Source organism: Papaver somniferum, chromosome 5 (genome assembly GCF_003573695.1).
Source record: "Papaver somniferum cultivar HN1 chromosome 5, ASM357369v1, whole genome shotgun sequence".
NCBI lineage: Eukaryota > Viridiplantae > Streptophyta > Magnoliopsida > Ranunculales > Papaveraceae > Papaver > Papaver somniferum.
Genome location: NC_039362.1, coordinates 14,430,893 through 14,458,860, shown reverse-complemented (window position 1 = coordinate 14,458,860; position 27,968 = coordinate 14,430,893). Strand labels below are relative to the sequence as shown.

General features: G+C 37.1%; 2 protein-coding genes across 5 annotated transcripts; one reads left to right on the top strand and one right to left on the bottom strand.

Moving 5' to 3' along the window:
* Window positions 1-2,638: 2,638 nt before the first annotated feature.
* LOC113281027 (SUMO-activating enzyme subunit 1B-1-like) lies at window positions 2,639-6,718 on the top strand. Of its 3 annotated transcripts, none has more exons than XM_026529662.1 (11): window positions 2,639-2,764; window positions 3,312-3,407; window positions 3,587-3,638; window positions 3,753-3,948; window positions 4,051-4,130; window positions 4,252-4,368; window positions 5,084-5,134; window positions 5,720-5,786; window positions 5,969-6,072; window positions 6,164-6,268; window positions 6,378-6,718. In XM_026529662.1, the coding sequence occupies exons 2-11, from the start codon at window positions 3,325-3,327 to the stop codon at window positions 6,489-6,491; spliced, it is 969 nt and encodes a 322-aa protein (XP_026385447.1). In that variant the 5' UTR covers window positions 2,639-2,764; window positions 3,312-3,324; the 3' UTR covers window positions 6,492-6,718. The 3 variants fall into 3 exon arrangements, with proteins under 3 accessions (XP_026385447.1, XP_026385448.1, XP_026385446.1); XM_026529663.1 differs by lacking the exon at window positions 2,639-2,764 and adding an exon at window positions 2,915-3,049; XM_026529661.1 differs by lacking the exon at window positions 2,639-2,764 and adding an exon at window positions 3,060-3,167.
* Window positions 6,719-8,103: 1,385 nt separating this feature from the next.
* On the bottom strand, window positions 8,104-14,214 carry LOC113281026. Of its 2 annotated transcripts, XM_026529658.1 has the most exons (15): window positions 14,060-14,214; window positions 13,269-13,333; window positions 12,923-13,006; window positions 12,193-12,271; window positions 11,601-11,671; window positions 11,383-11,484; window positions 10,986-11,075; window positions 10,813-10,887; window positions 10,666-10,698; window positions 10,498-10,575; window positions 10,094-10,153; window positions 9,357-9,416; window positions 8,928-8,993; window positions 8,714-8,770; window positions 8,104-8,561 (listed from the first exon to the last, which is right to left on the bottom strand). In XM_026529658.1, the coding sequence occupies exons 1-15, from the start codon at window positions 14,100-14,102 to the stop codon at window positions 8,385-8,387; spliced, it is 1,140 nt and encodes a 379-aa protein (XP_026385443.1). In that variant the 5' UTR covers window positions 14,103-14,214; the 3' UTR covers window positions 8,104-8,384. The 2 variants fall into 2 exon arrangements, with proteins under 2 accessions (XP_026385443.1, XP_026385444.1); XM_026529659.1 differs by lacking the exon at window positions 9,357-9,416.
* Window positions 14,215-27,968: the final 13,754 nt, after the last annotated feature.

The window sequence follows — 27,968 nt, the reverse complement described above, 5'->3', positions numbered from 1 at the left end:
GACCTTGATAAGATAAAAGGATACTAGGACGCTCTTTGGCTGTCTGAAACGTCATGTATAAAATCAACCTCGGATGTGTGGAAAGATCATGGGGCAAGAAATACCCAAAGTGGATTTCTTATGTTAAGACACAATGGTTGGATCGTAAAGAGAAATTTGTATGTGCATGGACTAATCAGATAAAACACTTTGGTAATAGAACGACAAATCGTATTGAAGGTGAGCATGATATTCTTAAACGATTCCATACTTGGTTAAAAATGTGAAGAAGAGTACTTGGATTACCTGACATCAAATCTGGAAAAAATAGATCAAAATATATCTCTTCACATAGTTGAAAGATTGGAAAATGTTGCTCCGAATGGTCATTGTGGATTCCGTGCTTATGCCGAAATATATGGATTATATCTGGTAGATGATTGGAGAACTGTCAAGAGACGCGTGCTGAATAAACTAGAGAAGAACCGTGACTTGCATTTCCCACAAATGGGTGGAGAGGAAAGTTATAGAAAAGTAACTAAATCTCTTAAATATAGTTACAGTATTGCGACAAAGGATTACTGGATGACCTTACCTGAGATGGGATATATTTTTGCTTCAGCATTCAACTGTATATTTACAGTTATTTCTAACAAAGGGAACAACTGCTTTTTACCCTTAACTACCAGTACCCCTAGAGATGTCAAGGATGTATCAAACTTCAATATAGATAATCGACATGTTGTGAAGGCAATCTTCAAACCAGGAGCTCCCATTCCACCAGTACATCAGGATGGGAAAACGTATGCAAAGAAGCGACACTTTTGTGGACTCCTCATTGTGAAAGAATGCATCAAGTATGGAATGAACTTGTCCCGTCACAAGTCCAAGATGTCCCTATTGAAACCATAAACCTTAGCTTAGATTTCTGATTAGAGTTATATTATGATTTAAGTATTAAACTTTTTGGTTGAGTTACTTTCAAAGTTTTAGTTTTTTTGATTGAGTTACTTTGAAAGTTTTTAGTTTTGTTTTGGATATTATAAGGTTATTTAAGCTTGATATTTTTGTATTACGTGTGTTAACCTTTAATCTCGTTTTAATCTTGATGTTGACTGACATAGGAATTTAACGATGAACTTTCGTACACCAGATCCATCTTGAATTTTCATTTCCACTGACTTTGATCATCATTGAAAAATCATGGACACTCTGACGGTCGAGAATCCCTTGAATTCTCGTACACCAGACCCATCGTGAATTTTTATTTCCCCTGACTTTGATCATCATTGAAAACTCACAGACCCTCTGGTGGTCGAGAATCCATTGAACTCTCGTAAACCATATTTACCGTGAATTTTCATTTCCCCTGAATTTGATAACCATTGAAAACCCACGGATGAATTCTCGACCACCAGACTTAACGTGATTCCCCCCCCCCCCCCACACACTTTCATAACTCACGGACCCTCTGGTGGTCGAGAATTCATTGAATTCTCAACCATCAGACCCAATGTGAATTATTCTCTATTTTTGCTTCATTATATCAATCTCATGTATCCAAGCAAACTTTGGGAAGAAGTATGGCACGAAAAATCCAACCAATAACTCGTGAATTTCTTTAATAAGTCTGTGAAACTTACTCTTGCCGTCGGTATCAATTTATTCTTTAATTTTTCCTTCCAAAAGAAACTCGACATATGACGTTGTTAACAAAACAAAGAAGAAGAAGATCTATGAATGAGTTTAACCAGTGTAGCCACCTCTTCTTCCCTGACAACGTGAAACGATTGTACCCTCTTCACAGTCAACAGTTCCTCCATTGTTATTTTCCTAACCTCTCTCCAGTACTCACCATAAAGAGCAAAAGTTATATCCACAAACTCGTAAGAAGATGCTGCCATTAATGATCGGTGTTGTTGTGGTTGTATTGAGTGTTCGGAGGAGTTGGACTTGAAACAAAGATGAGAGCAGTAAGGCCGAGAATAAAAAAGCAATGGAGAAGATAAAGAAGACATAGATGACTAGTTTGAATTTAATCACTAACACTTCCCCCTCCGTGAAATTTAAAAGTCCCTGGATTTTTGTTTTTCGTTGATTAACTCTCACAGATACTTCCCCTTCTGTGAAGAATCAATTCTTCTGACTTTTTCTAACTCTAGCCAATGCTCCCGCGTTCAGAAGAGTCTCAGCGAAAATAAAAAGTTCCTGAATTTTATTATTTTCTGGCAGTAACTCACGTATACCATGAAGTCCGTGAATTCTCGATTTTTGCTGGATTTATTTTAGTTCGTCCCATATGATTTGATTGATTGATTTTCGAACCAATTTTAAAAAGAAATTTTAGGATTTATAGCCAGAGGGTGTGGTTGGCCAATTTTAGAAAAAGGGTTTGTGAAAATCGTTTTAGATTCTAGTTTTAATAACCGAGTTAACTGAGTTGGATAGCCTGAACTCAACTCGTCTCTACTAGAAACCGATTTATGCTAACTCGATGTGGGCTATGACATGAGCTATGGTTAATAAATTGAAAAATATCATGGGCTATGATTAAAAGGGGCTATGGTTAATAAAAGTGTGGACTATATTTAAGAAAAGCCTATAATTATGTACACCTACTCAGTTTTGTACAATTATAAGCAGCATCCAGGATGAAGCATGGCGAAGTATCATCACTGCGCAACATCATCAACACCACCAATAACGGAGGCGATGATCAAAGAAGACCCACTCATCATCTCGAGTCTTCCGCCACCAGCCAAGTGCTAATTCCCATATTCTCCAGGCAAGTTTCTCCCATTACTCTTTTTTTAGTTCTCAAGGCATCCTCATCATATGGTATCAATTCTCATGTCCCTCAAATTCTTTTTTGCTTCGCCTTTAATAATTTCATCAAAATTCTACATCCATGACTCAAAAGAACGAGAGCAAATAGTAGCCGCTATTGCGAGGGTCGAGGGTTGCGATCGGCGGAGATTAATTTTTTTAGGCTAAGATTGTGAACTTAGAGGTGAGGACGTGTGTATCCGGACGGAGCACTCGGGGTTCAACGCCTCTTGATCTGCCAAGGGTATATTTAGTAATTTTGCGCCATATACAGTACTTTTAACGAGAATTTTTAATTTTTGAGTCCAACCCGGGAAATACTTCACCGCTCCGAAATTCCTCCACAAAAAAGAGAAGAAGCGGTAAAGCAAAGCACCGTTTAAACCCTAAACTAGGGCTTCTAAATTTCTCATTCTTCTTCTTCTCGATTTAGTACTGATTCTCTTTTAGGGTTTATATTTTCATTAATCTTTTCTATGAATTTCTGATTTCATTATTTGGAGCAGTTTAAGGTTAAAAATGGACGGCGAGGAACTAACAGAACAGGAGACTGCTCTCTATGATCGTCAAATCCGTGTCTGGGGTGTTGATGCTCAGAGAAGGTATAACCCGTTTCAATTCTGTACTGAAATCATTTGCTTGTGTTAGATTGGATTAGTATTTTTTGTTGAATCGGTGGTGACTCAGTGTTGACTCGGTCACAGTTCACCCAAAACAAACACCGGATTAGAACGAGTTAGTGGAGTTACTGAGAAAACAGGCACTTTGTTTAATTTTGTAGGTTGAGTAAGTCGCATATATTGGTTACTGGCATAAGTGGAACAATTGTTGAGGTAATAACTTTTTTCTTTTTAAATTTCTGATGAATTTAGTTTTAGCTGTTCAAAATCGTGGTTTTGGGTGGATGTTGGATTCACTTTTGTTTTCTGTTGCTGTTGTTGTTTTAGTTTTGCAAGAATATTGTATTAGCAGGAGTTGGGAGTGTCACATTGATGGATGATCGTAAGGTTACTGAAGAATCAATGTGGGCAAATTTCTTAATCACTCCCGATGAGAATATGTGGGATGGTAAATCTGTAGCTGAAGTTTGTTGTGACGGATTAAGCGAGTTTAACCCCATGGTTCATGTCTCGGTAGAAAAAGGCACGTTTCTTTGATAAATTAGTGTTTTATTTATCGTGGTATTAGATTGAATATGCTAAAGTTTAGATGAAAAAGTACCCAGATCTTAATACTATTGTGTAGGTAACTTGTCAACTTTTGATGGAGAGTTCTACGACAAGTTCAGCGCTGTGGTTGTTGGTCGATGCTCTCTTGCAACTAAAGTATGGTCTCATGTTTTTTCATTTGTAGTGCTGAATGCTTCTGCAATTTAGAAAGTGAAGTGATTTGTACTCATGCGATTCATTCGTTAATCTGCTTTTATAATTTTTGCTTCTGTTTCAGAAAAGGATCAATGAAATTTGTAGGAAGAGACCAAATCGAATCGCTTTTTACACCATTGATTGTAGGGACTCGTGTGGTGAAATATTCGTCGATTTGCAGAACTATTCCTATGCTCAGGTGCCAAATCGTGTTTCCCTACCTATCGGACTCTTCCTTGCTTCATTTTTTGTACCGCCCCTCTTTGTTCTTCTAGAATCTCACATCTTCCGTTTTTTATCATCTCAACAATGCACATGTGGGAAATAGAGGAGTTTACATTTAATACATTACTATAACAGCAACTAGAAGGTTACATCTGACATAATATCGTTACTGATCTTATTTTTGAACTCTTAACTAGACCAACTTTTTCTTGTCACAGACTGTTGTTGCTTATAAAGTATACACATCATGATGCAGCTCATTCTGTAGTATTAGTAGTAAGCCGTTCCATAGACATTCACCCAAAATGGCTTAGCTCAGAAGGTATAGATGATAATGATTGAGTAATCAGCTTTTAAAGGCTTTTCTGGTCTTTTGAGGCGCACTCTTATATCGATCTCATGATCAGTTTTTGGTGGTTCAGCTATCTAACTACCACCATGAGTCCAAGACCTGCTATTTGGTAATCCTGTAAAAATAAGTTTATTGATGTGATGGTAGTTGAGTGCACAAGTCAACCCGCATTACACATCCTTAACAGCTTCTTAGTGCAGAGTTGTTAGATTTTCTGTTATTTGGTAATCCTGTTGGATTTTCTCACAAATGGTTGATACTTGTGTTTTTATCATATGATGCACTGTGACAAAAGTTTTCCCGGTTCAAGAGCTGATGTTTAATGTCGTTACTGCAGAAAAAGCTTGAAGAAACTGTTGAATGCCGATTGAAGTATTCAAGTTTTGAGGTAAGCGGTTAATGTCGACTCTCATTAACAAAAAGTTATGTCAATCCAACTAGTCGATTAGTTGGTTTGTGATATGTTCTTTTTGAGAAGTGGCAATGTGATTATTTTGTTCTAGGAAAATATTAAAATTACCCTTTTAGATCACAATGTCAATAAGACGATAACTACTACCAGTTGCTGCGTACTGCTAAACAGATAAATGTGTGATACATCCTCGTGGGACCCTTCCATGATCTTGTTTAGGTCATAAAATAGGTTTTGTAGAAACGAAGAAAGGAACTGTTGATTTTACGACACACCTGTCAGAGAATCTCATGCACGGAATCTGGAATGGATTCCCTTGCATATAATAGGTTATTTCTATATATTACTGAACTGAATCTGCTCCATCTACCCAAGGGATTTTAACCTACCTAAGACTTGGTACTTTCCACCTCTCACCGCTCCATCAACACACACACACTCAACCCACAACCCACTATCATGGCATCTCATTCAGGTAGACAACTTTGGATTTCTACCTTCAAGAAATCAATATACTGCTGCTAATTTTGTGAATGAAACTCGTGGTATTTGTCATGGCAGGAAGCAGTTGCACTACCTTGGAAATCTCTTCCTAGGAGGGCGTCAAAGCTTTACTTCGCCATGAGAGGTATGTGATAATTGCTTTATTTTCTCTTTATCCTAGTTGAAAAATGAACGACAGATGCAATAGACTGTAAGTTACAGTTCGTAAGGGATTTTCTCTTTCAACGAAGTTAGATCTTAGCCTATAATTTGTATTCTTTGTGAAAGAATCAATCATCTGATGGTGGGTGCTCATTCTACATGCAGTGATAGAAAAGTTTGAACAGGATGAAGGGCGTACACCTGGTGAAACTTCAATTGCTGATCTCCATAACGTGTTGAAACTGAAGAAGCTGCTTTGTGAGGAGCAGGTGATTTGTTTATTGATTTATAATATTCTCCTTATTGTGTGCAAACCTTCTAATCATCTCACACAAGTTTGTCATATATTTAAATGTGCAGTCTGTGAATGAATCCCAAATACCAGATAGTCTCTTAGAGAGATTATTGGTTGGTAATATTGAACACCCACCAGTCTGCGCAATCATCGGTGGTATTCTTGGCCAGGTACTATGTTGTGGAATCAAATTCCACGGTTTCTTTGTTTTTTGTTTTGTTTTTCCCGTCCAAAATGTTAGCAAGTATAATTAAAGCGCCTCGTATTTTCTTTTATCAGGAAGTTATCAAAATGGTCTCTGGCAAAGGGGACCCAATCAAGAACTTCTTCTTCTATGATGTCATGGATGGAAAGGGTATAATAGAGGACGTATCAGCACCTGAGTCAAGTTAAAAGTAGAAGCTTAGGGTTAAGGCTACTAGACATAAACAATGACTATGGCTTATTTTGGTTGGAACAAATGGTTTTCTTTTAACTTTGAACTCATTGTTTAACCATTTTGGTGACCACATCCTATTTGGATGTGGCGACTTTAAAGAAGCTCTGAAATGTATCAAAAAAAAAGCCAACTTCAGAGATTAGTCACAAATTGTTTCCATATATATAACTATCTTAGCACTCCAAACTCGGCACTTTTGCTTCTGATTTGTAGATGGGGTGTTTCTGTTTAATGGTCGGTCAATTTTATGGTAAATTTCCAAACAGGAAATATCACAACACATAAATATGCAGCAGTGTGGCCTGAGCAACAGAACAATAGAGTCCAGAGCTTTTTGATTCTGGAGAACCCGATCATCATCCAAGAAATCGGTTTTATATTCTCTAAAGAATCGGTTATAAAAGCAAAATCAAATATCTTTTGGTTATAAAGACGCCACTAATAACCAACAGTTGGCTCTCAACGGGTGTGAGTCAAACAAGTCCGAACAGAATCAAAATTTCAAGTAGAAAATCAGATTGAAACGTGGGGGGTAGTTTCTTGTTTCCCATCATTTTCTCAGATTCTCCTGATCAGGAGTGGAAGTTACGGCCATGACCATGCACAAAAATATCCAGAACGGTGGTGGTAATGATTCTGTTGTGAATGATAAACTTCACAAGAAATTCAATAACTTGGAACAAGTCTGGGATTCTATTAAACGAACCAACTCTCATCGTCGAAAACATTGTTATCACACCATGGATAATGATGTTAAAGTACCAGAAGATGAAATGGTTGGACTCTTTGATTATTCTTCTCCTCCATCTCTTCAACAAAACCCTAAACAATCTGAGGAAGAAAAGGAATGGAATGTGAGAACGAATGATTTGGCAGTGTTGGAGATGCTTAGCGAGAGAAAAGACTGTATGAGAAGTGGCAAGTTTAAGGGAAGGTCATTGCATGATGCATTAGAGAGTGCAAGTAAAATGGGCAAGCAAGAAGAAAAAGAAGAACATATTCAGAGTGGGTGCTCTTCTTCTGTTTTGATTCAAGAAAGTGGAGTACAAAGACGTTTATTTTCTTCGCGTTCATCGTTGGACTCCGATGATGATGATAACCACAGCGAATGTTCCGAGTATGATTATTGTAATTGTTCAGAGGATGATTATTGCAATTGTTCAGAGGATGATTATTGGAATTGTTCTTCATCGTCGTCTTCTTTGTCATCTGTGGAGAGAAATAGACTGGTAGACAAGAAGAAGAAGAAGAAAGACCGGGTTATTGTTGATGGTGAATGGAATGGCGATGGAGGGAAATGGATGGCTTTCATGGGTTGGGTTGCAGTTCTTCTCATGATATTCGCAATAGGTATTATCACTTCGAAGAGATATGATGGTTGTTCACCATCTATTGAGTATGATGATTTTTATTACCCTACTTGAAGTTGGAACTTCTTTGAGGCTTCAGTTTTTCTTTAGTCTTTTTTTCCATTTCACATTTGTTAATTTCAGAACACTTTCAATGGGTGGTTGTTCATTGCTGCTCGTATTTGATATTAATGTTTTTAATTAGAGAAACAGTTTCTTAATATATAAGTGTTTACTTCACAGTTTGTCTACTGAGAATACAATTTCTGCTGTGAAGATAATAATCACACATTCAGAATGTGTGATTCTTTATAACAGTGTTTGTCCTTCAGTAAAATAGCATTTTTGATTCGAATCTACAAAAATTTAGTGCTCTGGACAACCTTCCATAGTCGAGCGCTATCTCTGCTAAGAACATCTAAGACAAAAGAAACGAAAATAATCTCAATATGCATCCACTGAATGAAAGTGGAGTGCCTCGTATACAAGACCCTATAATTAGCTTGACGTCCTAGTGCTGAAAGGCCGCCATCCGAACAGGCCACTGATCGTAGATGCACTAGCATTAGATGAAGATGGAGTTGGTGGTTCTGGTGGCAAGGAGAATGTCCGCGTCATAGATGCACTAGCATCAGATGAAGATGGAGTTGGTGGTTCTGGTGGCGAGGATAAAGTCTGCACCAGCAACGAATATCAATAAGAAAAATAAGTTAACAACAATTTGTAACCAACTCAACGTTTCTTTTCTACCAAGGAATATTTTTCAACAATGTAAACACAAATTTACTCTTCTCTATTAATAATTTATATAAAGAATGACAACTTACTCTTGGGGTACATGGAACTTGAGGAACAACAATCCGCGAAGAAATAGATGGTGATGCCTAAAGAGTTTAACATCTCCATAAGTGCACATCATTAGTATAAGAAAACAATAGGGATACCCATTCTAAATAAGAACACGCGTGAATTCAAGTTTCAAAATATAAGACGAAAGACGCAGCAAAATAACATAAAAAGTTTGAAGAAGTTAGTTCATGCCTGAATAGATGGAGAGGGCGTTTCAATAGATAAAAGTCCCAGCGGCATAGAGGTAGCATGCAACAGCTGCAGAACAAATTAATTAGATGTTGAAAAAAGATGATGTCATCCTTGGAACCCCATTCCAGCATACATCAGTAATAAGCTCAGTTAACTGGTTATGATCAACCGAAACTTAACTTTATGTTTGCAATAACACATGCGCTTGTTCAAATGAAAACAATTGAAAACGAAGAAACAAAAAGCACACGTGTTTTTTCTTTTCTTTTCAACCGAAAATCATCCTATGCCCTGGTCAACCTAAAAACAACTCAGCTATGCCCAAATAAAAAACTCCACGAAGGTAGACCACAGTGGGATTACCTAGAATTTTTTCATCTTTCAGCCAAGGAGCCCAAACTAAAGCACTGTGGACAGAAATAGACTTACTCTTCGGGTATGTGTAGTTTGAGGAAGTTCTAGAGCTGGCTCGGAAGTAGACGGGGATGCCTAGAAAGTTCAGACAGACAACCAATATCAGCAAGATAAGTAACAATAATAACACAAGGTGAGTGCTACTTAGAAAAGTATGCTGCCCCAGAGTATGATGAAGTCATGAATGGTAAGTACAAGTAAGATAAGTTACAATCACAAGGTTAAAAGGATAATTATTAATTATCAGAAGTCCGTTTCGGAATTGTCAGTTTGGTTGTGCACTTGAGCATGGAAGTGATTGAGAAACACTGTGACTACTTTTCGTCGAAACCAAAAAAATTGAGAAAAGTAATTCCTTAAAACCACAATAGCAAACCAAAAACTTGAAACCCCATTCCGCCACAACTATTCTGTAGCAAGACTACACACCAATAATAAGCCCAATTAACAGGTCATGATCAAGCGAAACTTAACTTTATGTTCGCAATAAAACATATGTGCTTGTTCAAATGAAAACAATTGAAAATGAAGAAACAAAGTGCAAGTATGTTTTTTGTTCTTCTTTTCAACAAGAAGTTAACCTATACCCAGGGCAACCTAAACATAGTTCAGCCATGTCCAAAATAATAGATAGAAAAGCTGAGTATGCTCAAAAAACTCCACAAAGGTAGAACACAGTGGGATCACCTGGAATTTTGTGATCCTTCTGCAAGAAGCACAAACTAAAGCTCTGTGGACAGAAATAGACTTACTGTTGGGGTAGGTGTAGTTTGAGGAAGTTCTAGAGCTGGCCTGGAAGTAGACTGGGATCCCTACAGAGATCACACAATAAGATTAGTAACAATAATAACACAAGGTGAGTATGCTACCCCAGTATGAAAGTGATGAAACATAAGTTATTAGAATTACAAGGTAAAAGGGCTAATTATCAGAAGTTCGTTTTGGAAAGGTCAGTGTGGTTGTGCACTTCAAAATCAAGGTGATCCAGAAAATTAGTCACTATTTTTAGGCGAAAGCAAAAACTGAAAAAAAAAATATCCCCTGAAGTTGTTTTTGTTGAAGATGCCAAGCCAGGTTTTAGCCTTTTCAACTATACAAGTAAAAGACAGCATCCATTAAGAAAGGCCACAAACATTTGAAGAAGTTAGATCCACACCTGAATAAATGGTTGAACCTTTGCCTCATTATCGACGACAAAATTACATAAGTAGTGAACCCCTCCATAATCTATATCCTGAAGCATCAAAACATAAAATAATTATAAGGCTTGTACACATGCTATACAATTCTATTGATCTTTACTTAAAATAAAATAAAACTATACCTGCTTCTTTTCAAAATTTCCAACTTTGGATCCCTGAAACACAATAAGAATGAAACAAGTGTTTCTTAAATCAAACTACAAACACAAGTAAATACTAAAAATACAGGGGAGAGAGTCGTGTTCTAAGAAGTTGGCAAGATGAGCTACCAGATTTAAGGCTGCATCACGAACTACTTGGAGCTTCTTGGAAAAAATATTTGCATCTCCAGTTATGGTCACGAACTATAAATAATCACACAACTTATGTAAGTCCCTCTGCAAATAATTTTACCAAAGAGAAGTATCATACCTATTGAGACACAATGCTACACTTAAGCTACCTCTTTTTTTGTTGCAGATAGGTTTGCCATCGAGTCATCTATTTTTGCACCGGCATCATTGATTTTTGCAGATACTTTATTTTCTGTAACCTGCAATCAAAACCAGTCCAACGATGACGAAAAGCACAAGATCATGTTTCCTTAATTTCATATTTCATAAAGCTAATTAACATATTAACATTGACCCATGAAAAGGTGGTACACTTCTAAACTAGAATATAACTGCTTGCCATGTAAGACACCATAAACTACTAGAGAGTGTCTCTCAACACTTTATGTGACAAATCAACAAGAAGGTCAATATCCACATTGAAAAATGTTCGAGGTGTAAGATCAAGTCTTAGTTTCATGAGAACTTCAATCTAAATCAGACAATGTTTTAATAAACGTAACTTGCCTTGACAGCTGTAAAAAGATGATCAAGTGGTTTTGCTACAGACGTGCGAGAATCATTCAAATCGCGTGTTGTGGCGTACATCAATGAAGAAAACTTCCATCCCTGAAAACACAGAAATTAGAGTTGACTGAGGATGTATGTGGTTCATTATGCAATTAGCCAGTAACTAAAAGGTTCGAAACCATCACTCAAATTAGTATCCAGTTAAATGGACTTACCTTCCACCATATGATACCATATCCTATAACAATGACAATAACAAGTGGGGGCCCGTAGGTGCTTAAACCACCTGCATGATGAACCCTGGTTAATTTTTTTTTTTGAAATACCAGCACCTTAACAAAGAGATGGTATTATAGAACTTCCAAAATATATAACTAAGAAGCGTATGCTGACTCTGTAAGTCTGAGTCTGTTTATTAAATTGAGACTTAGCATAGGGGGTGGATATGCAAAAAGTGGAAACCGTTCTACGAGGGTCTCTTTATGCTGATAACTTCCTGACTTTGAAGATGCATATTCACATAGCATCTCTCATCAAAGAAAGATGATTCTAATATATAAAACACGCCAGATTTACCTAAATTCACCCAATTAAACAAAGAACTTTGAAAATCCATATCACAAAACCATATAAACATAGAAGATCTCTAGCAAAGTGAAATCATGGTAGCTCCGTGTATAAGATGAACAAGAGGTGCTACAATAGCTCATAGTCACATTAGATACCGCAAGAGTATAAGGAAAACCAGCACAACTGAATAACAACAACAATAGCACTTATAGTATCTCTCTCAAATTCTATTCTGACCTGAGCTACCCCCTGTCATTATTACTGTTGGGCTATTATCATATTGCAACAGTTGCAGCTCTTGACGCAGATTGTTGACCTGCAAAATAACCATACGATCTGTATCAAGTCGAAAACATAAATTTTCTTAATGATGCACACACAATATGTGCGAATGAGCCTTATGAACTTTAAATTAGATGCGAAAAAAGCAACTGTTAATAATAGGTGACTGTCTAGTCCATATTGACTTTCAAATGAAATACCAAACAGCACAAGTAGATTAACAAGAAACCTTGATAAATCCAAACATTCATGGAGTGCTTTTGGTACCAGTGCATATGCAGCATATCACTGGAGGTATTCCTTATGTAACTAGCAACAGAAAGGGAGCAACTATCCCCTCCTTTAGAAGGAGGACCACATTAAAGAAGTGACTAGGGATATTTGAGTGATTGGTAAGTTGTAAATGTAAAGAGTTTATGAAAGTCACAGCAACACTGAAAACACTAGTTCCAATATTTTGGGGGTGTTCCTACTATGTGATATTGAAATTGTAAGTCGATATCAACTTGACATATCATAAGAAACTTAACCTCCGAAATTCGAGCACAATACAAGAAACTACCGTGAAGATAAAAAAGTTGCCTTAGTATATAATAAAGAAACAAAACTACCGTGAAGATAAAAAAGTTGCCTTAGTATAAAGAAACAACAAAATGTCACAACATAGCATACACAACATCCTAACCTGAGCTAGCAGCGCTTCATTTTGTGGTTTTGATCTAGATGATGAAGAAGTATCATCCGTTCTCTTAATTTGCTTCACAAAAATCTGAAATATAAGGGAACACGTTATGGAACAGGCATAGGATAATATACAACATAAAGATAGGACCAAACGAAATCAAAGTAATGACTACTAGTATGAAAGAAATTTACACAATTTACATAAGAGTAAAAAAGACAACCAGTCAAAGCAATAACGTTTAGTCAGAACATTTATCTAAACCATAATTTCTGTCTGATTTGTGTATAAGCAACTATCCTAGAGTATAACACAAGGTGTTTTAAAAGAAATGCTGGTGTAACAATACCTTGAAAGCTCCAGAAAAGAGATCACGTGTGCGTCCTTCCTGAGCTAAGACAGACCCAACTACACCTGATAGATAAATACAATAAGGCATCCAGTTAAGGAAGGAAAGATAAATACTGTAACAGACATGGTTAGCTAAATCTTTATTTCCCATCCGAGCAGTAGTCAATATGATATAACCAACTGAACCTAGGCCGTCCATGCCGTAATCTTCAAAGTTGTTGGAACAGAAGAAACAAAACAACAAAACTATCTATCGGAAATCTGGTTACAAGTGACACTGAGAAAAGAACAAGGCAATTGTAATTATCAATTTACCATATACACTAGAGAACAACCCACAGACAAAACAAAACCTAAGTTTCAGCATTCATTCACAGCATAAATTTCTCAACTACCCTTAAAATTTTCTTCCTAAACTCATGCTAATTGGTGGGCTAATAACTCCTCCTCCATGGCCTATGCCGCCTCCCAGGCCTGTTTTTCCCTTTATAGGCAAGGCTGTAGGAGGGGCATCCACATAGCCTCCCAAACTTGTTTTCCCTTCCATCTATTTTTTACTCCACTCTCTCCCAAGCCATGAACCATCAAAATTCTAGGTTTTGCATTTTGTTTTCCTAAGCAGTGTGTATGTTAAAAAATCTTAAAAACCATCTCTATCAGTTACTACTACTTAAGTAAAACATACAGAAAAAATAAACAGAAATTACAGGAAAAACTCACTTTAAGCTCGATCAAGCCTACTCAATCGATCAAAAAAAAACCCTAACAGGGGATAGTAGTAGCACTGACCTGCTCCGAGGAGGATAGTAAGCTTCGCAAGAGAAATTGCCATGATGATACTCCAAACCCTAATTCATTGATCGATTTGATAAAAAAAAAATAATTTCCGATTTACAGAAGAAAGAAATTTGCGTTTTAGAAAAATTAAATTAAAATTCGTCTTCTCTTGTCCTTGTGGCCCGTTTAGGTACCACGTTTTTATGTGACTTACGGTACTCCCTTGAGACTGTAGGACCCACTAGCTTGATTAGTGAGACCTATTGATTTAGTTTTGATACGAACCGTTTGATTTAGTTTTTAAGAATCAATGGTAAGTAGATCAGACGGCAAAAATGTTGTTTCTTTGAGTATACGAAACCTAGCGTTTTTAGGGGCCACCCCCGAAGGATTTAGGGGCCATCAATTTATACCCAGCCAAAGCCTCTAGTTAAGGGGTACCCTATATGATATTGAAGTTACATAAATGCCCTTATGGTAAAACTGTATGAAAACCAAATCAAAAACAATTCTAATCATTTCAACTCTTCTTCTTCCAGTTTCCTATTATCTTTCGATTGTGGAAGAAAAAAAAAATTCCGCTCCAAAGTCAAATGGCCCCAATTAGATAAGAATCTATCATTTTTGAGGTTTATTTCGCTTTAATTCGGCGAATCGAGAAAAAATAATTCTAGGGTTTTCGGTTATTTATCCAGATTCGGGCGATATTCATGCTCCTTTACTTCCGAATGTAGTCGTGTTCTTCATTTCTCAAGAACATCGACAGTATTCAGGAGAAATATTTGATGGTTATCGGCCGAATATTGTTGGTCATATCTTCCTGGATACAAACTGGTAATAATCGGTAGTTTAATGAATTTTTTGTCTCCCGAATATATTTAAGTAGACACATAGTATTCGGAAGTACACTCACTACCGAATATATATATATATATATATATTGAAAAATATCAAAATTTCTGATATAGGAAAAATCCCATTTTGAGGCCAGTATTTATTCGGAAGACAATATAATGTTATATACTTCCGATTATTTCAATTTCAAAATTTGAAAAGTATAAGTTTTTCCCAAATTCTGATTTTTGGGCCATCGTACATTCGGGACTTTACAAAACAATTATCCTCCGAATATAGCAAGTTCAAAACAAACCACGCCTTGGCTCTAGGTGGTTCCAAGGGCCAATATAGAATGTTAGACAGCCCATATTCGGAAGTTTGGGTAACTAATTATACTTCCGATTATTTCAATTTCAAAATTTGAAAAGTATAAGTTTTTCCCAAATTCTGATTTTTGGGCCATCGTACATTCGGGACTTTACAAAACAATTATCCTCCGAATATAGCAAGTTCAAAACAAACCACGCCTTGGCTCTAGGTGGTTCCAAGGGCCAATATAGAATGTTAGACAACCCATATTCGGAAGTTTGGGTAACTAATTATACTTCCGATTATTTCAATTTCAAAATTTGAAAATTATAAGTTTTTCCCAAATTCTGATTTTTGGGCCATCGTACATTCGGAACTTTAAAAAACAATTATCCTCCGAATATAGCAAGTTCAAAACAAACCACGCCTTGGCTCTAGGTGGTTCCAAGGGCCAATATAGAATGTTAGACAGCCCATATTCGGAAGTTTGGGTAACTAATTATACTTCTGATTATTTCAATTTCAAAATTTGAAAAGTATAAGTTTTTTCCAAATTCTGATTTTTGGGCCATCGTACATTCGGAACTTTACAAAACAATTATCCTCCGAATAATATAGTTGTGTTTAGAAATACCAACTTAATCGGTAGCTAAGAATTTAAGTTTTCCACCGAATTTCTTATTCGGAGGTAATACGTGTATCGTTAACAACCGATTGTAGTGCACCAATGATACGAAACCTCAACGGCCATATTTTCAAAAATTAGATCCGTTGGAACTCTAATCTATTTAAGGAGGGTAACCCCTCTCAGTTATTATTGAGTAAGAAATCTGAATGAAAAACCTTTTCAATGGCAAGTTCATCATCAATCGACAACATACTTCGAAGATGCAAGCGAACAACTACATCAATTGCAGCAAGGGAAGAAGAAATACAAAAAAGGAACAAACAACCCAAAAAAAATTAAACCATCGTTAGTGGCAACGGAGGAGGAAGAGGAAATCAAGGCTAAGAAGCGAGGTCAAGAACAATTCTATCATAGAGAAAGATTAAAACAAGTTGAGGAAGAGACCGAATAGATAAAAAATTATTACATTGTGAAAGATCTACCCAAAGAACAGCAGGACGATCGTATATTTTGGATTAACGTTTCATTGGGTCCTTTTGTTGGTAAGTACAAGAAGCCACTCCACAATTATGAACCATCCCATGTTTCTTCAAGGGTGCACCATGTTATAAAATTGTGCACCGAGTACAACCGTATTCTTGCTAGGCACAGAGACGACAGGTTTGCGGCACAAGATGCTTATTCCAAGTGGAGAGGAGAGTCGTTTCTACATTTCGAAGCCGCGTTGATTGTTGCATCTCGGACTGGGAAAAAAGAATAACATGTGATGTTTGAGTGCTGTAAATTCAAATTTTTAATATTAATCAGCGGTTTGATAAAATATGGAATTCCCGAATATGATTAATCGTATTGAAGTGTTATAATACTGTTGTTCCGATTACATAGTTTCAAAAAAAATTATAATCGTGCCTCGAAAAAAAAACGATCAAACATCGTCATCATCCGAGGGGATCAATTCGAGTAACTCAGCGGGAAAGTTGTTGTCCATAACACGATCCCAATCAACCATGTTGGACTCATATTGTTTCACCCAATCCTTGCAATGGTTCATCGGGAAGTAATCGTGCCACTTACTCAACGGAGTTAACGGACAATCTTTCTTTACTCTTAATCCGATAAAATGCATTTCATTCACAAATGCCATTACGATTCTTCTATCTTTAACCGACTCATCGCAAGCCGTTCTTGTGGGTGCAAACGTCATGCTAAGTCCATACATAGGAGGAACGAAGAAATGTACCACGCAATTCAAAACGTCCGCTAGGAGATATCCAAATTTAGGCATTGTCATCCAATACTTGGATCCGATTGTCTTCAATCCCTTTCGACACTTCACACGCGCAACTAAGTCTTTGAACTCTTGTTCTTTGTCGTATCTATCTCCTCGCCTCATCATCTCCATATAAAAACCCTTGTCCTTCACTAGTTGTACCGCCATCTTATTTCTTAAATATTGGCATTGGGTGACATCTTCGATATCCGCCTCTCTAAAGTAACCCATTTGTTCCGTAGCAACGTGAAACCCACAATTTCCATCCCCATCAACCTCGTCGGTCGACAAAACAAATGGAATGATAAGTGGAGGGAGTTGTTCCAAATACTCTTTGTATATTGTATATGTGGATCGATTTGGTCTTCCATTAATATCTCTAGGGAAACGAAGAGTACCTTTGTCCTCTTTTATAGTAAGAATTTCCATTGGTTGGGTTTGTTGCGAGGCGTTCATTTGCTCAACAACTTCTTAGACAACATTGGGTTGACTTACTTGAGAAGGCTCTGTAGAGATCTTTGGCCTTACTTGTCGGGTGGTTGGTCCACTTTGATCATTTCTTGGACGACCTCTTTTCTTAGGTTCCGGCTCATCTTCAAATTCGGCTTCCGAACACTCGTGCCTAGACAATATTCTTTTATTAGACAAATACTCCTTCAACTCTTTTATTTGGATGGTCCTCGACACTTCGGTGTTCGGCCTACCGGTGTTCTTTTGCTTAATAGGTTCATCAACCTCCCTTAAACAAGGGTGAAGGGCTTCCTCCAAATTATGCATCAATATTTGCTTTTTGGTGCCGTTTGATGTAGCGTAACGCTCGGCTATTCGTGCATACAATTACGACTCGAAGAAAGACGGACCATCAACTACCGGGGTGTTCGGAGTGAAATTTAATTGCTTCCAAAATGGGTGAATATCATCGATGTCAATCACTTCGACATACCTACCCAACTTATGACGACATGGGAGTCCAATACCTATCATATCCTTGCAAACACAAACCGTATTCTCGTCATCATAAGTTTTATATAACTTCAATTGTTTCATCATGCGATTTATTGCCCATCTTGAAACTTTATGAACAACTCCCCTTAGAAGCAATTTTTCCTTAATATGTTCCATCGGGAATTGGTGTACACTAAATTGCATACATTTCCTAATCTTTACGAGATCACGATTGGTGAATTCATGGATTGCTTCTTGGATCGACACAACTCCATTTTGACTACCAATTAGTATTTTCTTTAGTCGACCATGAGACCCCTTCGCAATGCTTGTCGCCTCGTTCTTGAAGTTACGATATTCATATGTCCATGCAAACACAAACCTCTCCTTAATCGTTAACCATTGTGTTTTACAATACTCAACCGGTTTTGGGTAGTACGTGCTGTATTCATCCTCAAATTTCTTCAAGTTACATTCGTAAATTTCCTCGGTCATCGACCAAACGATTTTGTCCCATGCTTTCATGAACATTTTCCAAATTATTCCATCCTCCTTCCACTTCCAAATGCAATCTCATCCTCTTCCTTTGACCTCTTGGTACCCTTCCTTGGTCTTTTAGCTTGGAAATGATGATGGCAATTGGTTTTGAGATTGCATTGAATGTGCCACGTACATTGCAAGTTTTGGGCTTCCGGAAACACTACCGCTATTGCATGCATTAAGGCTTGATCGTTATCCGTTACAATAACCCTTGGAAAATTATCACCGTTATAAATGGACCTCAACGTCTCCAACATCCAAATGAAACTCACATTGTTCTCATGATCCATTAAACCCCATGCAATCGTAAACGTGTTTTTGTCCGAAGTATGGCAAGCAATGTTCAACAACGGCATGTTATACTTGTTTGTCTTATAAGTAGCATCTATCAACAAAATTTGATGAAAGCATTGAGCCAATTGGATCATTTCGGGATGTGCCAAGAAAATACGAACCGCTATACCATCCTTTTCTTCCCTTCTCAAGGTGTAGCCGTGTAACTCCGCTAACCACTCCGATTGTTGCATGACCGTTCTACCATCCCAATCAGTCCTTTTGATCGTATCTAGGGCCGACTTAATTGTAGACAAAGAAGACAAGTTATCGGGATCGTCCGCCTTTATTTTACTTAAGATCGCACTCGCTTTTTGGATCCGCATAAACCTCACCGTCAGCATTTGATGTGGTTTTAACTTGGCAACCATTACATGTCCAATTAAATCCAACGGATCATCATGGTTGTGACAACCGTTATCAACTTTATACATTTTATACTCTTTACCTTTAATACCATCGGGCTTATAGAAGACAATCTTAAATGGGCATCCTATCTTCTTGGTATTGCTTCGGTATTTCCTATTCGTCTTCCGTATGTACTTACTATTCTTTCCCTCGTGACTCTTTCGCGTCCCACCTCGCTCACAAATCATTTCAAATCGAGTGTCACTAACATGATTATTTTGAACTACCACGCACATGTTATCTTTTGCCTTGTTCATAAGCCATTCCTTTGCCTCCTTCTTACTTCCAAATGTCTAAACGTGCATAAAACAAAACAAACCTAATAAGCATAACTATTTAACATATAAATTTTGAAAAAAAGAAAAAAGTAGTAATGAGTATACCAAATCGTTTGCATAGTATAGGGAAGTGTCGGGCCTCAAATAGAAGTCATCAACAAACTCTTCAACGGCCTGCATATGAAAGCAACAAATTATTATACAATAATCGGAGGTTATTAAATAAGTCAAACTTCCGAATATTCTATATTCGGAATCCTATCGGTTACCCAAAACACCCGATCTATGCAAATGAATGTACACAGTTTACTGAGTGAAAAAAATGATATATTCGGAGGTAATTAAATAAGTCAAACTTCCGAATACTTTATATTCGGAATCCTATCGGTTACCCAAAACACCCGATTTATGCAAATGAATGTACACAGTTTACTGAGTGCAAAAAATGATATAATCGGAAGCTAAAATATATAGTAAAACAGCCGAATATAAATAACCGGGAGATAACGTTAATCGATAAACATCCGATTTTCAAGTCTTCGGAAATTTTATTTTGAGGCCACTGTTATATTCGGCAGTCAAATAATGTTAAACTATTACCGATTGTAAAGGATAAGAATACTGAGTTTTGAAATTTTCTGAGGAATTCGTTTTTGGGGCCATTCGGAGGTAAATAACTCTACATAACTACCGAATGTAGATATTTTTGGAAAACCAGTTTGGGTTTTTCTCATATTCGGCAGTAAACTAGTATCTTGTAACTATCGAATATACATATTTGGTACTCAGTGTGTTATATTCGTAAGTTTAATCTAGAAATTATCTACCGAATCTGGGTAGTTCATGGCATTCAATGCATGCAATAATCGGTTTTTCTTGTTTACAAAAGCACACAAACGCATGCAAATTGAGTATTTGAGTTTCTTAACACAATACCTGTGTTTTACATGCATCGTTAGCTTCAATATCATGCGATTCTCCATTTTCTTCCATGAAAGGGTCGTCTATGTTTTCCTCTCCACAAAAGTTTGGATCATTCAACATATACCCCAAATCGTTTTCTCTAAACGGTCGTGAACCCTCAACATTTTGTTCTTCGTCATGATTCTCACCTTCTTCTTCGTATCCATCCATTTTTGTAGTGATAAAATGGGTTTTCTCTTTTTTTCCTTCACCTTCTTCTCTATAACTCTAACAACTCAAAAATTAAAAAGAAATGGAAAAAATGAAACACAAATCATTCTAATACTGCACCGACTACAATCGGAAGTATGGGAACGATGCTTCCGATTGCATTCGGAGGGTAACAATGTTATCATATCCTCCGAATATATAAGGGTAATTTCGCCATAACGAATTACGCGAGATAAGGGCTGGCTACATTTTCCCTTTGGGTGACCTTTTTTGTTTTATTGTTGGCCCCTAAATCCTTTTGAGTGGCCCCTAAAAACGCCAGGATACGAAATAAACAAAGATTATACAGAGTTTTTGACTTGGGGGGAAATAGGTCTTGGCCCTTTGGCTCAAGTCATCCTCTAGGACCTCTACACAATAAGTTTTTAATTTTTAATAGGAAATGAAATATATTGATTTTAAGAATTAAACATTGTTTTTGTCCTGCTGTATGAGGACTTCAGTCCAACATGGACCATTTTTAACCAATTAAAACACACTGATTGTGATCTTGCATATTTGGCCCGAGAATTAGCCAAATGGTTGGCGTCTCTGTGCACATAATTGCAGCACCAATAATCTAGAGTATTAAGAATATAAGTAGCATCATAAACTAAATTCTGTGTAGTCCATTTTATGGCATCAATCTTTTCATTCACAGCTGAAATCACATTTTTGCAGTCTCCTTCCAATTCGTACATGTCCATCCTTTTTGTTTAGCCCACACAACTACCTCTAATAGTGCTCCGGCCTCTGCTTGTTCAGGATTTATGGCACCGCATATATCTCTTCGCAGTCCATTGCTATTACCTGCATTATCTCTAGTTATTAGTCCTGAACCAGACATAGTATTCTTATATATGCAACATGCATCTGAATTAATCTTTAAAGCAGCAACACTAGAAGGTTTCCAAGTATGATCATTCTGATTGTTTAGACCAAAAGGAACTGTGGAGTTCCGCTTTGATCTGTTCCAATCCTCTACCTGTAACAAGACACAATTAATCAATTCTGAAACATTTATGGTCTTATTATCGAAAACCTTGGCATATCTTGATTTCCATATCATCCAAACAGTGAAGTAGGTAATTTCGTAGAGAGTGTAGTCCTTATGTACCTGAATATTGGAGGGTATAAAAAAAACGTCTAGCCATTGATAAACCTCTTTATTTGTAAGAGCGAAGTAATAGTATTATTCATAAGATTCCATATAAGAGAAACCACTACACAATCATGAACAAATGTTGGATTGTTTCTTCTGCACTATTACAGAGAGGACAAAGATTGTCCTGATGTCTAGTGATCCTTGCTAGCGTAGACTTGGTTTAAATACACCTGTGCAAAAACTTCCAGATAAAATGTTGGACCCTAGATGGAAGCTTATGTTTCCAAAAAGATTTCCAGTTTATCGTAAGGTTGTTCTTGGTAGATTTCACACTCAGACTGTCATTGAGAATATCCATGTAAGTTGTTTTAACAGTGAAGTTATCATTATTAGATGACTCCCATCTAATTTTATCTGATCCAAACAATGGTATCCTAATATTAGTAATATCCCTCACGGTGTTTTCATCAAATAAAGCATTAAGTGTATCAACATTCCAAGAATTATCATTTTGAATAAAATAGTAGATAAGTTGTTTATGATTATTCGGGTATGGTGACTCATTTTTGTTATTGTCAAAGTGAATAAACTCATCTTTAATGAGTACCAATTCACAAGAGTCTGTAAAGATTTAAATTCAACATTTACTGAGCATAGTGGACATTGATCACACTCGCGAGAACGAGGTGTACCCAGATTAATTGGAATACACCTAATGATACAAAAGAGGGTCGTTAAGAAGTAAAACCGAAAATTCCTTGACTAGATATTTTTTTTTTAACCAGATATTTTCAAAAATGGCTAAACTGCATTTGTTTAATTAGTACTAATAAATTTGTTTAGTTTGATGAATTTATTTAGATTAATTAATAGGATTAAAAATTACGAAACCATGTTTCAGTCAGATTAAACTTATGGATTATGATAAAAAATTTGAAAAAAAGAGTTTGATTTTATTTTATTTTTGTAACGGAAATGAAACCGCACTAGCCAAACACTTCTAAAAAAGGGATTACAAATGGTTTTACTTTCATAATTACAGAATAAATCAACACTTTCAGAACCAAAAGTACGAAAAGTCGTCAAGGTCGACTAATCTGGAAGATAACGACCATCATTAGCCGACATGTTTCTTATAAACAATAATGTCGACTAAATGAGTTTTTCACATACATATAAATGTGTTATAAATGCTTCATTAGTCGGCAAGGTAATAATTTCTTAACCTGCCGGCTAGACTATAGTTGTCAAGGTTGTAATTTCAGAAATGACGATTTGGATCAGTCGGCAGGTTGTGGCCGTTAAAACTTCTCCGACTTTTATTTATACCCAACTAAAAACTGAATCTCAGAAGATTTCTAATTTATTCATGCCATAATGGTTAGTACATTCATTGAAACATAAAATATAATTACTTTCGTGGTCATTATCAACGCACTTAGCATGTGCATCAAGCCTTTGAATCCCTAGGCGACCCTAGTGGACGAGTTATAGTCTCGTGAGGGTTTACATAGAGACTTACCCACAAATCAACACAAAAACTTCTAAAACTATCAATCTTCATTGGAGGAAACTACGTGCTATTCATACTCCAGAATTTTAGATTTCATGAAATGATAGCTTTCATCAAATGTGAATGATTTCTCCTTTTCCTCCAAGTAGCGCGCTTTTACGACTTTGTGCTACAAAAATACAACACAAATTTACTTTGTTAGTCCTGTTTAATTAGAAGATCAAACAACTTAGCTTATGTGGAAGAAACTCTGAATATACTTACAAATTTTTGAGGGGACAAGCTTAGATTGAAGATCTGTTGTTGGATAGCTATAAAATCACATATGCCTTTTTGGATAACTTGGTACCTATCATGAATTTGTTGAAGACTTATTCTCTTTGGATTCCCATAATCTTGCCTGTATTGTTTGTAAATCTTTGCCCAAAAGGTTTCTGGTTCCACCCTTACGAGGGGGAGATCTACAACTCAACTTTCGGCGTACCATGTTTTAATTATGGCCAAATCTTCACTTGAATCAAATGATGTCATGGTTGTATGTAGAGGTATGAAGAGGATTAGAAAGAGTAGATGATGAAATGAGATTTATAGAGTATATGAAAATAGATATGTCTTGTTTTGTAGAGAAAACAAGTATATTTATACGGTAACACCCAAATCTAGCCGTTTGGATAGCAAATCAATGCAATTGTACTTGCAAAATTTTAAATTTTAAACTCGTCGTCAAGATTTACTTTTTCTTACAATGCCGAGTAGTTTTAGTCGTCAGGATAGTTGTTTTGTTTCCTAGCGACTAATAGCATATTTGCACATGTAAAATGGTCATATTCAGCAACCCTTAGTCGACATGACAGTTATTTAAAAGGATGACGACTACGCATGGTCGTCTAGGTCGTAGTATTGTTATTCTGACGACTTTTGGAATTTTATCACACATGAATAGTTGAATTCATCTAAATTTAGTCGGCATGGTAGTGGTTTGAAATGATGACGACGAACACATGGTCATTTGGGTCGTAATGTTCTTAACATGCCGACTGTTAGCAATTTTTAAACAGAAAATTATCACATTCATCAACATTTAGTCGGCATTGTAGTGGTTTAAAAGGATGACGACTAAGATATAGTCGTCTAGGTCGTAATGTTCTTAACATGCCAACCCTGGTACATACACACTTTCTGGTGCCAGGGTCGTCAGTCTGCTAAAAAAAAGGGTGTCGACCATGGTTTGTTCGTCATTTTATAAGCATCAAAATCTCGTCGACTAATGTATTGAGGCATAACATAACTAATCATAACATTCATTCAATAGCTAGGAATCTAATATTTGTCCAAAAAAAAACATTTGTCTAACCTACTATAAAGAAACATTTGTCCATCCGCAAAGAAACATTTTCCCTACCATTAACCTTAAAATACTTGTCTAACACATAAATAAACAAAGTAGAAATACATTCCCGACCACCACCCCGGCCTTGTTAGCAACATCGCGTTGTTTGCTTTCACCTCCACGACTACGGGGCCTCTTTAGTTCAGCATTTTCTCGGCGTAACATTTTGGTGGCATCTTCGTTATCAATATTCTTAGCATCATCAATGTGCTTAGCTTGCTCTTAAACCGACAAAGGATCTCCTCCATCTCTACTTATCTTGTTTACATTATGAATTTATTTGCTTAATTTTCCAAATCTAAAATTGGAAAAATTTAATCTGTATAGTATAAAAACCGTGAATTTTCCCAAAAGCGAAGGCCAACTCAGGGTGGAAAGTACACTATGTGTTTCTTGATCTATACTAATGGTTTTATTCAAGGTCCCAAGAAGTGACATAGTTTCTCAAGCTCAACCAGAACCTGCTGGACGGTTCATATATGGTTTGCTAGAACTTGGCCATACCCCGGTTTTTGGTTACTCGGAAATCGCATGTGCATGACTATTTATATATCCCTACAGGTATTTAGATGATACATATACTAACAAACATCAGCATTTCCTGACTTGTGAAATGTTCCAAATAAGGTGTAATAGTGTCTGATGGATGTTTTAAAATGTTTTACTCATATAGTGTTACTATTGATATCCTATTTATATGCCATCAGGAACTGTGATTTCATTCTAACAATCTTTACAAGGAGAAAAATATCTGAACTTCCTACATCATCCAATGATCACTTTAATGATTAGGACCTTTTTTAAGAACCCATGATTGGGGATATGCAAATTAATTGGGGGATATGAATTACTTTTCTCATCCTAACTATCCTGTTAAGGGATGTGTATTTCAAAGTTACCATTCTCGTATACTATTAGATTATTATTTTATTGAATCATCAATAATTTTACAAAAGTGAATTAGTCAGAAGAATCATTACATATTGTTGATGGTGAGATTTTGACAAGGGAATTTGTAGCAAATTAGTCTGTTGGTGGGCCCGGGGATGTGTATAAAAATTGAAGCGAAGAAACGCAGGCCTACAGTAATACCGCAAGTGCACGGTCGTCAGTTGTAGCTCGTGCAAGTACGGGTCGATCCACAGAGACTGGGTGTGTTTTGGAGTGTGTAGCTATTTTGGGTTCTAGTTGTTGTTGGGCTTTGAATGGTCAATGGGCTTTGAGTACTAATGGGTTTGATAACAATAAGCTTTTGATTAAGCCTTTGCTTTCAAAGTAAAAGTAAGATGGGCTTGACCTTTGGCCTTTGGAATGAACTGAGCCTTGGGCTCAGTTGGCTGGATACTGAAATGATCTGGGCTTGGTAGTATTTTGATGTGAACTGGGCCTTTGGGCCTTTGAGGAACTGAACTTCAGTTTTGATTTAGCTAGGCCTTTGGGATTAGCTGTGAACTGAACTGGGCTTGTGCTGTGTTTGGAGAATTAGCAGCTAACAAGGCTGGGCCTGGCAGGAGAAGTGGAGTGGCAGCAACAGCTGCAGAAACTCAGATGCAGGAGGCAGCAACAGGAGAAGAAGTAGCAGCAACAGTAGCAAGAGAAAGGAGGCAGCAAGCCAAGGGAAGAAAACAGGGCAAAACAAGGCAATGAAGAAGAAGAGATGGCAGTGAAGCAAAGACAATGAAGCAAAGGCAGTGAAGCAAAGACAATGAAGACAATGAAGAAAACAAGCAGAGAACAATGGAACCAAGGCCTAAGCCAAGGGCAGGGGAGATAGGAAGCTAACAGTGGTGACAATGCAAGGCCAAGGCAGTGGCTCTAGGCATACAAATAGAATGGAAAGAGAATTAGCTTGCTATGAGCACTAATTTCTCCCATTGCTCTATCAAAACAATTCATCCTAAGCATACAAATGGAATGGAAAGAGAATTAGCTTGCTATGAGCACTAATTTCTCCCATTGCTCAATCAAATCAATGCTTCAAAGCTCTAACCTAGCATTCCACTTCTTGACAGTGAATTAAACCTAACAGTGAACTAAACATGGCACTAACATGACATTAAAATTAAACAGGAACACAAACATCAATAGGAAATTAAAAGTAGAACATATACAGAACATGATACAAGCTTACAGAAACATAACATAACAGGGGTATGGGAGTGACAGTAAAGAACAAACATAACACAATGGAGTTCATAGCAGGAAAAACACATACAAACATCACAGTGACAGCACCTTAACATATGCAGTAAAATTGAACAGAACACATACATGATTAAACAGGAGCAGTGCATGAAACAGCACAAATTGAAGAGAAAAAAAAACATTAACAGAACATAGTTCTGGACACTGGCTAGTCCAGCATCAAACCCCACAGTAACAGTTAACAATGGATAAAACAAGAGAAAAATATGAATAGCACAAAGATTGGAGAGACTGGCTAATCCAGCTCTCCCAAAATCAGACCAAATGACACTGGCTATTCCAGCATACCTTTCTACACCACACCCATTCTCTATTTATAGTTACAAGCTTCAATTTCCCTAAATACCTAATTCCCCCAAAATTAGGGTTTGTTCTTCCCCAAATTACACAAAATAGAAATTAGGTTGTCTCAATTACCTAATCCATCGTGATAGTCGCAACCCATGATGCCAATTCTCTTTCTCTACCTCTCCATAGCCTTGTTGTCCTCGATTGATGACATGCAATCACTCTCACCAATTCCACACGTCACTGAGGTCGTGTGATGTTGATGAAGGGATTGAAAATCATCATGGATAGTTGGTGGTGAAGGTGGGTTGCGTTTGTACGGTGATTTGGTGGCGACAGGGAGTGGTGGTGGTGAAGGTGATGGTGGTTCTGCAGAGGGAGGTGAGGGAGGAGAGATCGATATGGGTTAGGGTAGGGAGCTGTTTGGCTAGGTCATAGGGTTCGAGTATTAGTGTGTTAGGCGGGTGTATCAAGATGGGTATACCGCGAGCTGAAGCCGCTGGATATGGAGATGGTAGATGGATCGGACGGCTAAGAAAGAAGCAGCTTGTAGAGACCGTAGGATGTAAAATACAACGAAGTCTACGGTGCGAGATTAGCTTAGGTGTTGTAGTGTTGAGCGGAATCATCGGGATTTGATGCACAGGCGTAGGAGCGACCGTAGGATTCAACTGCAATCTAATCTGAAGGCTTGGAATT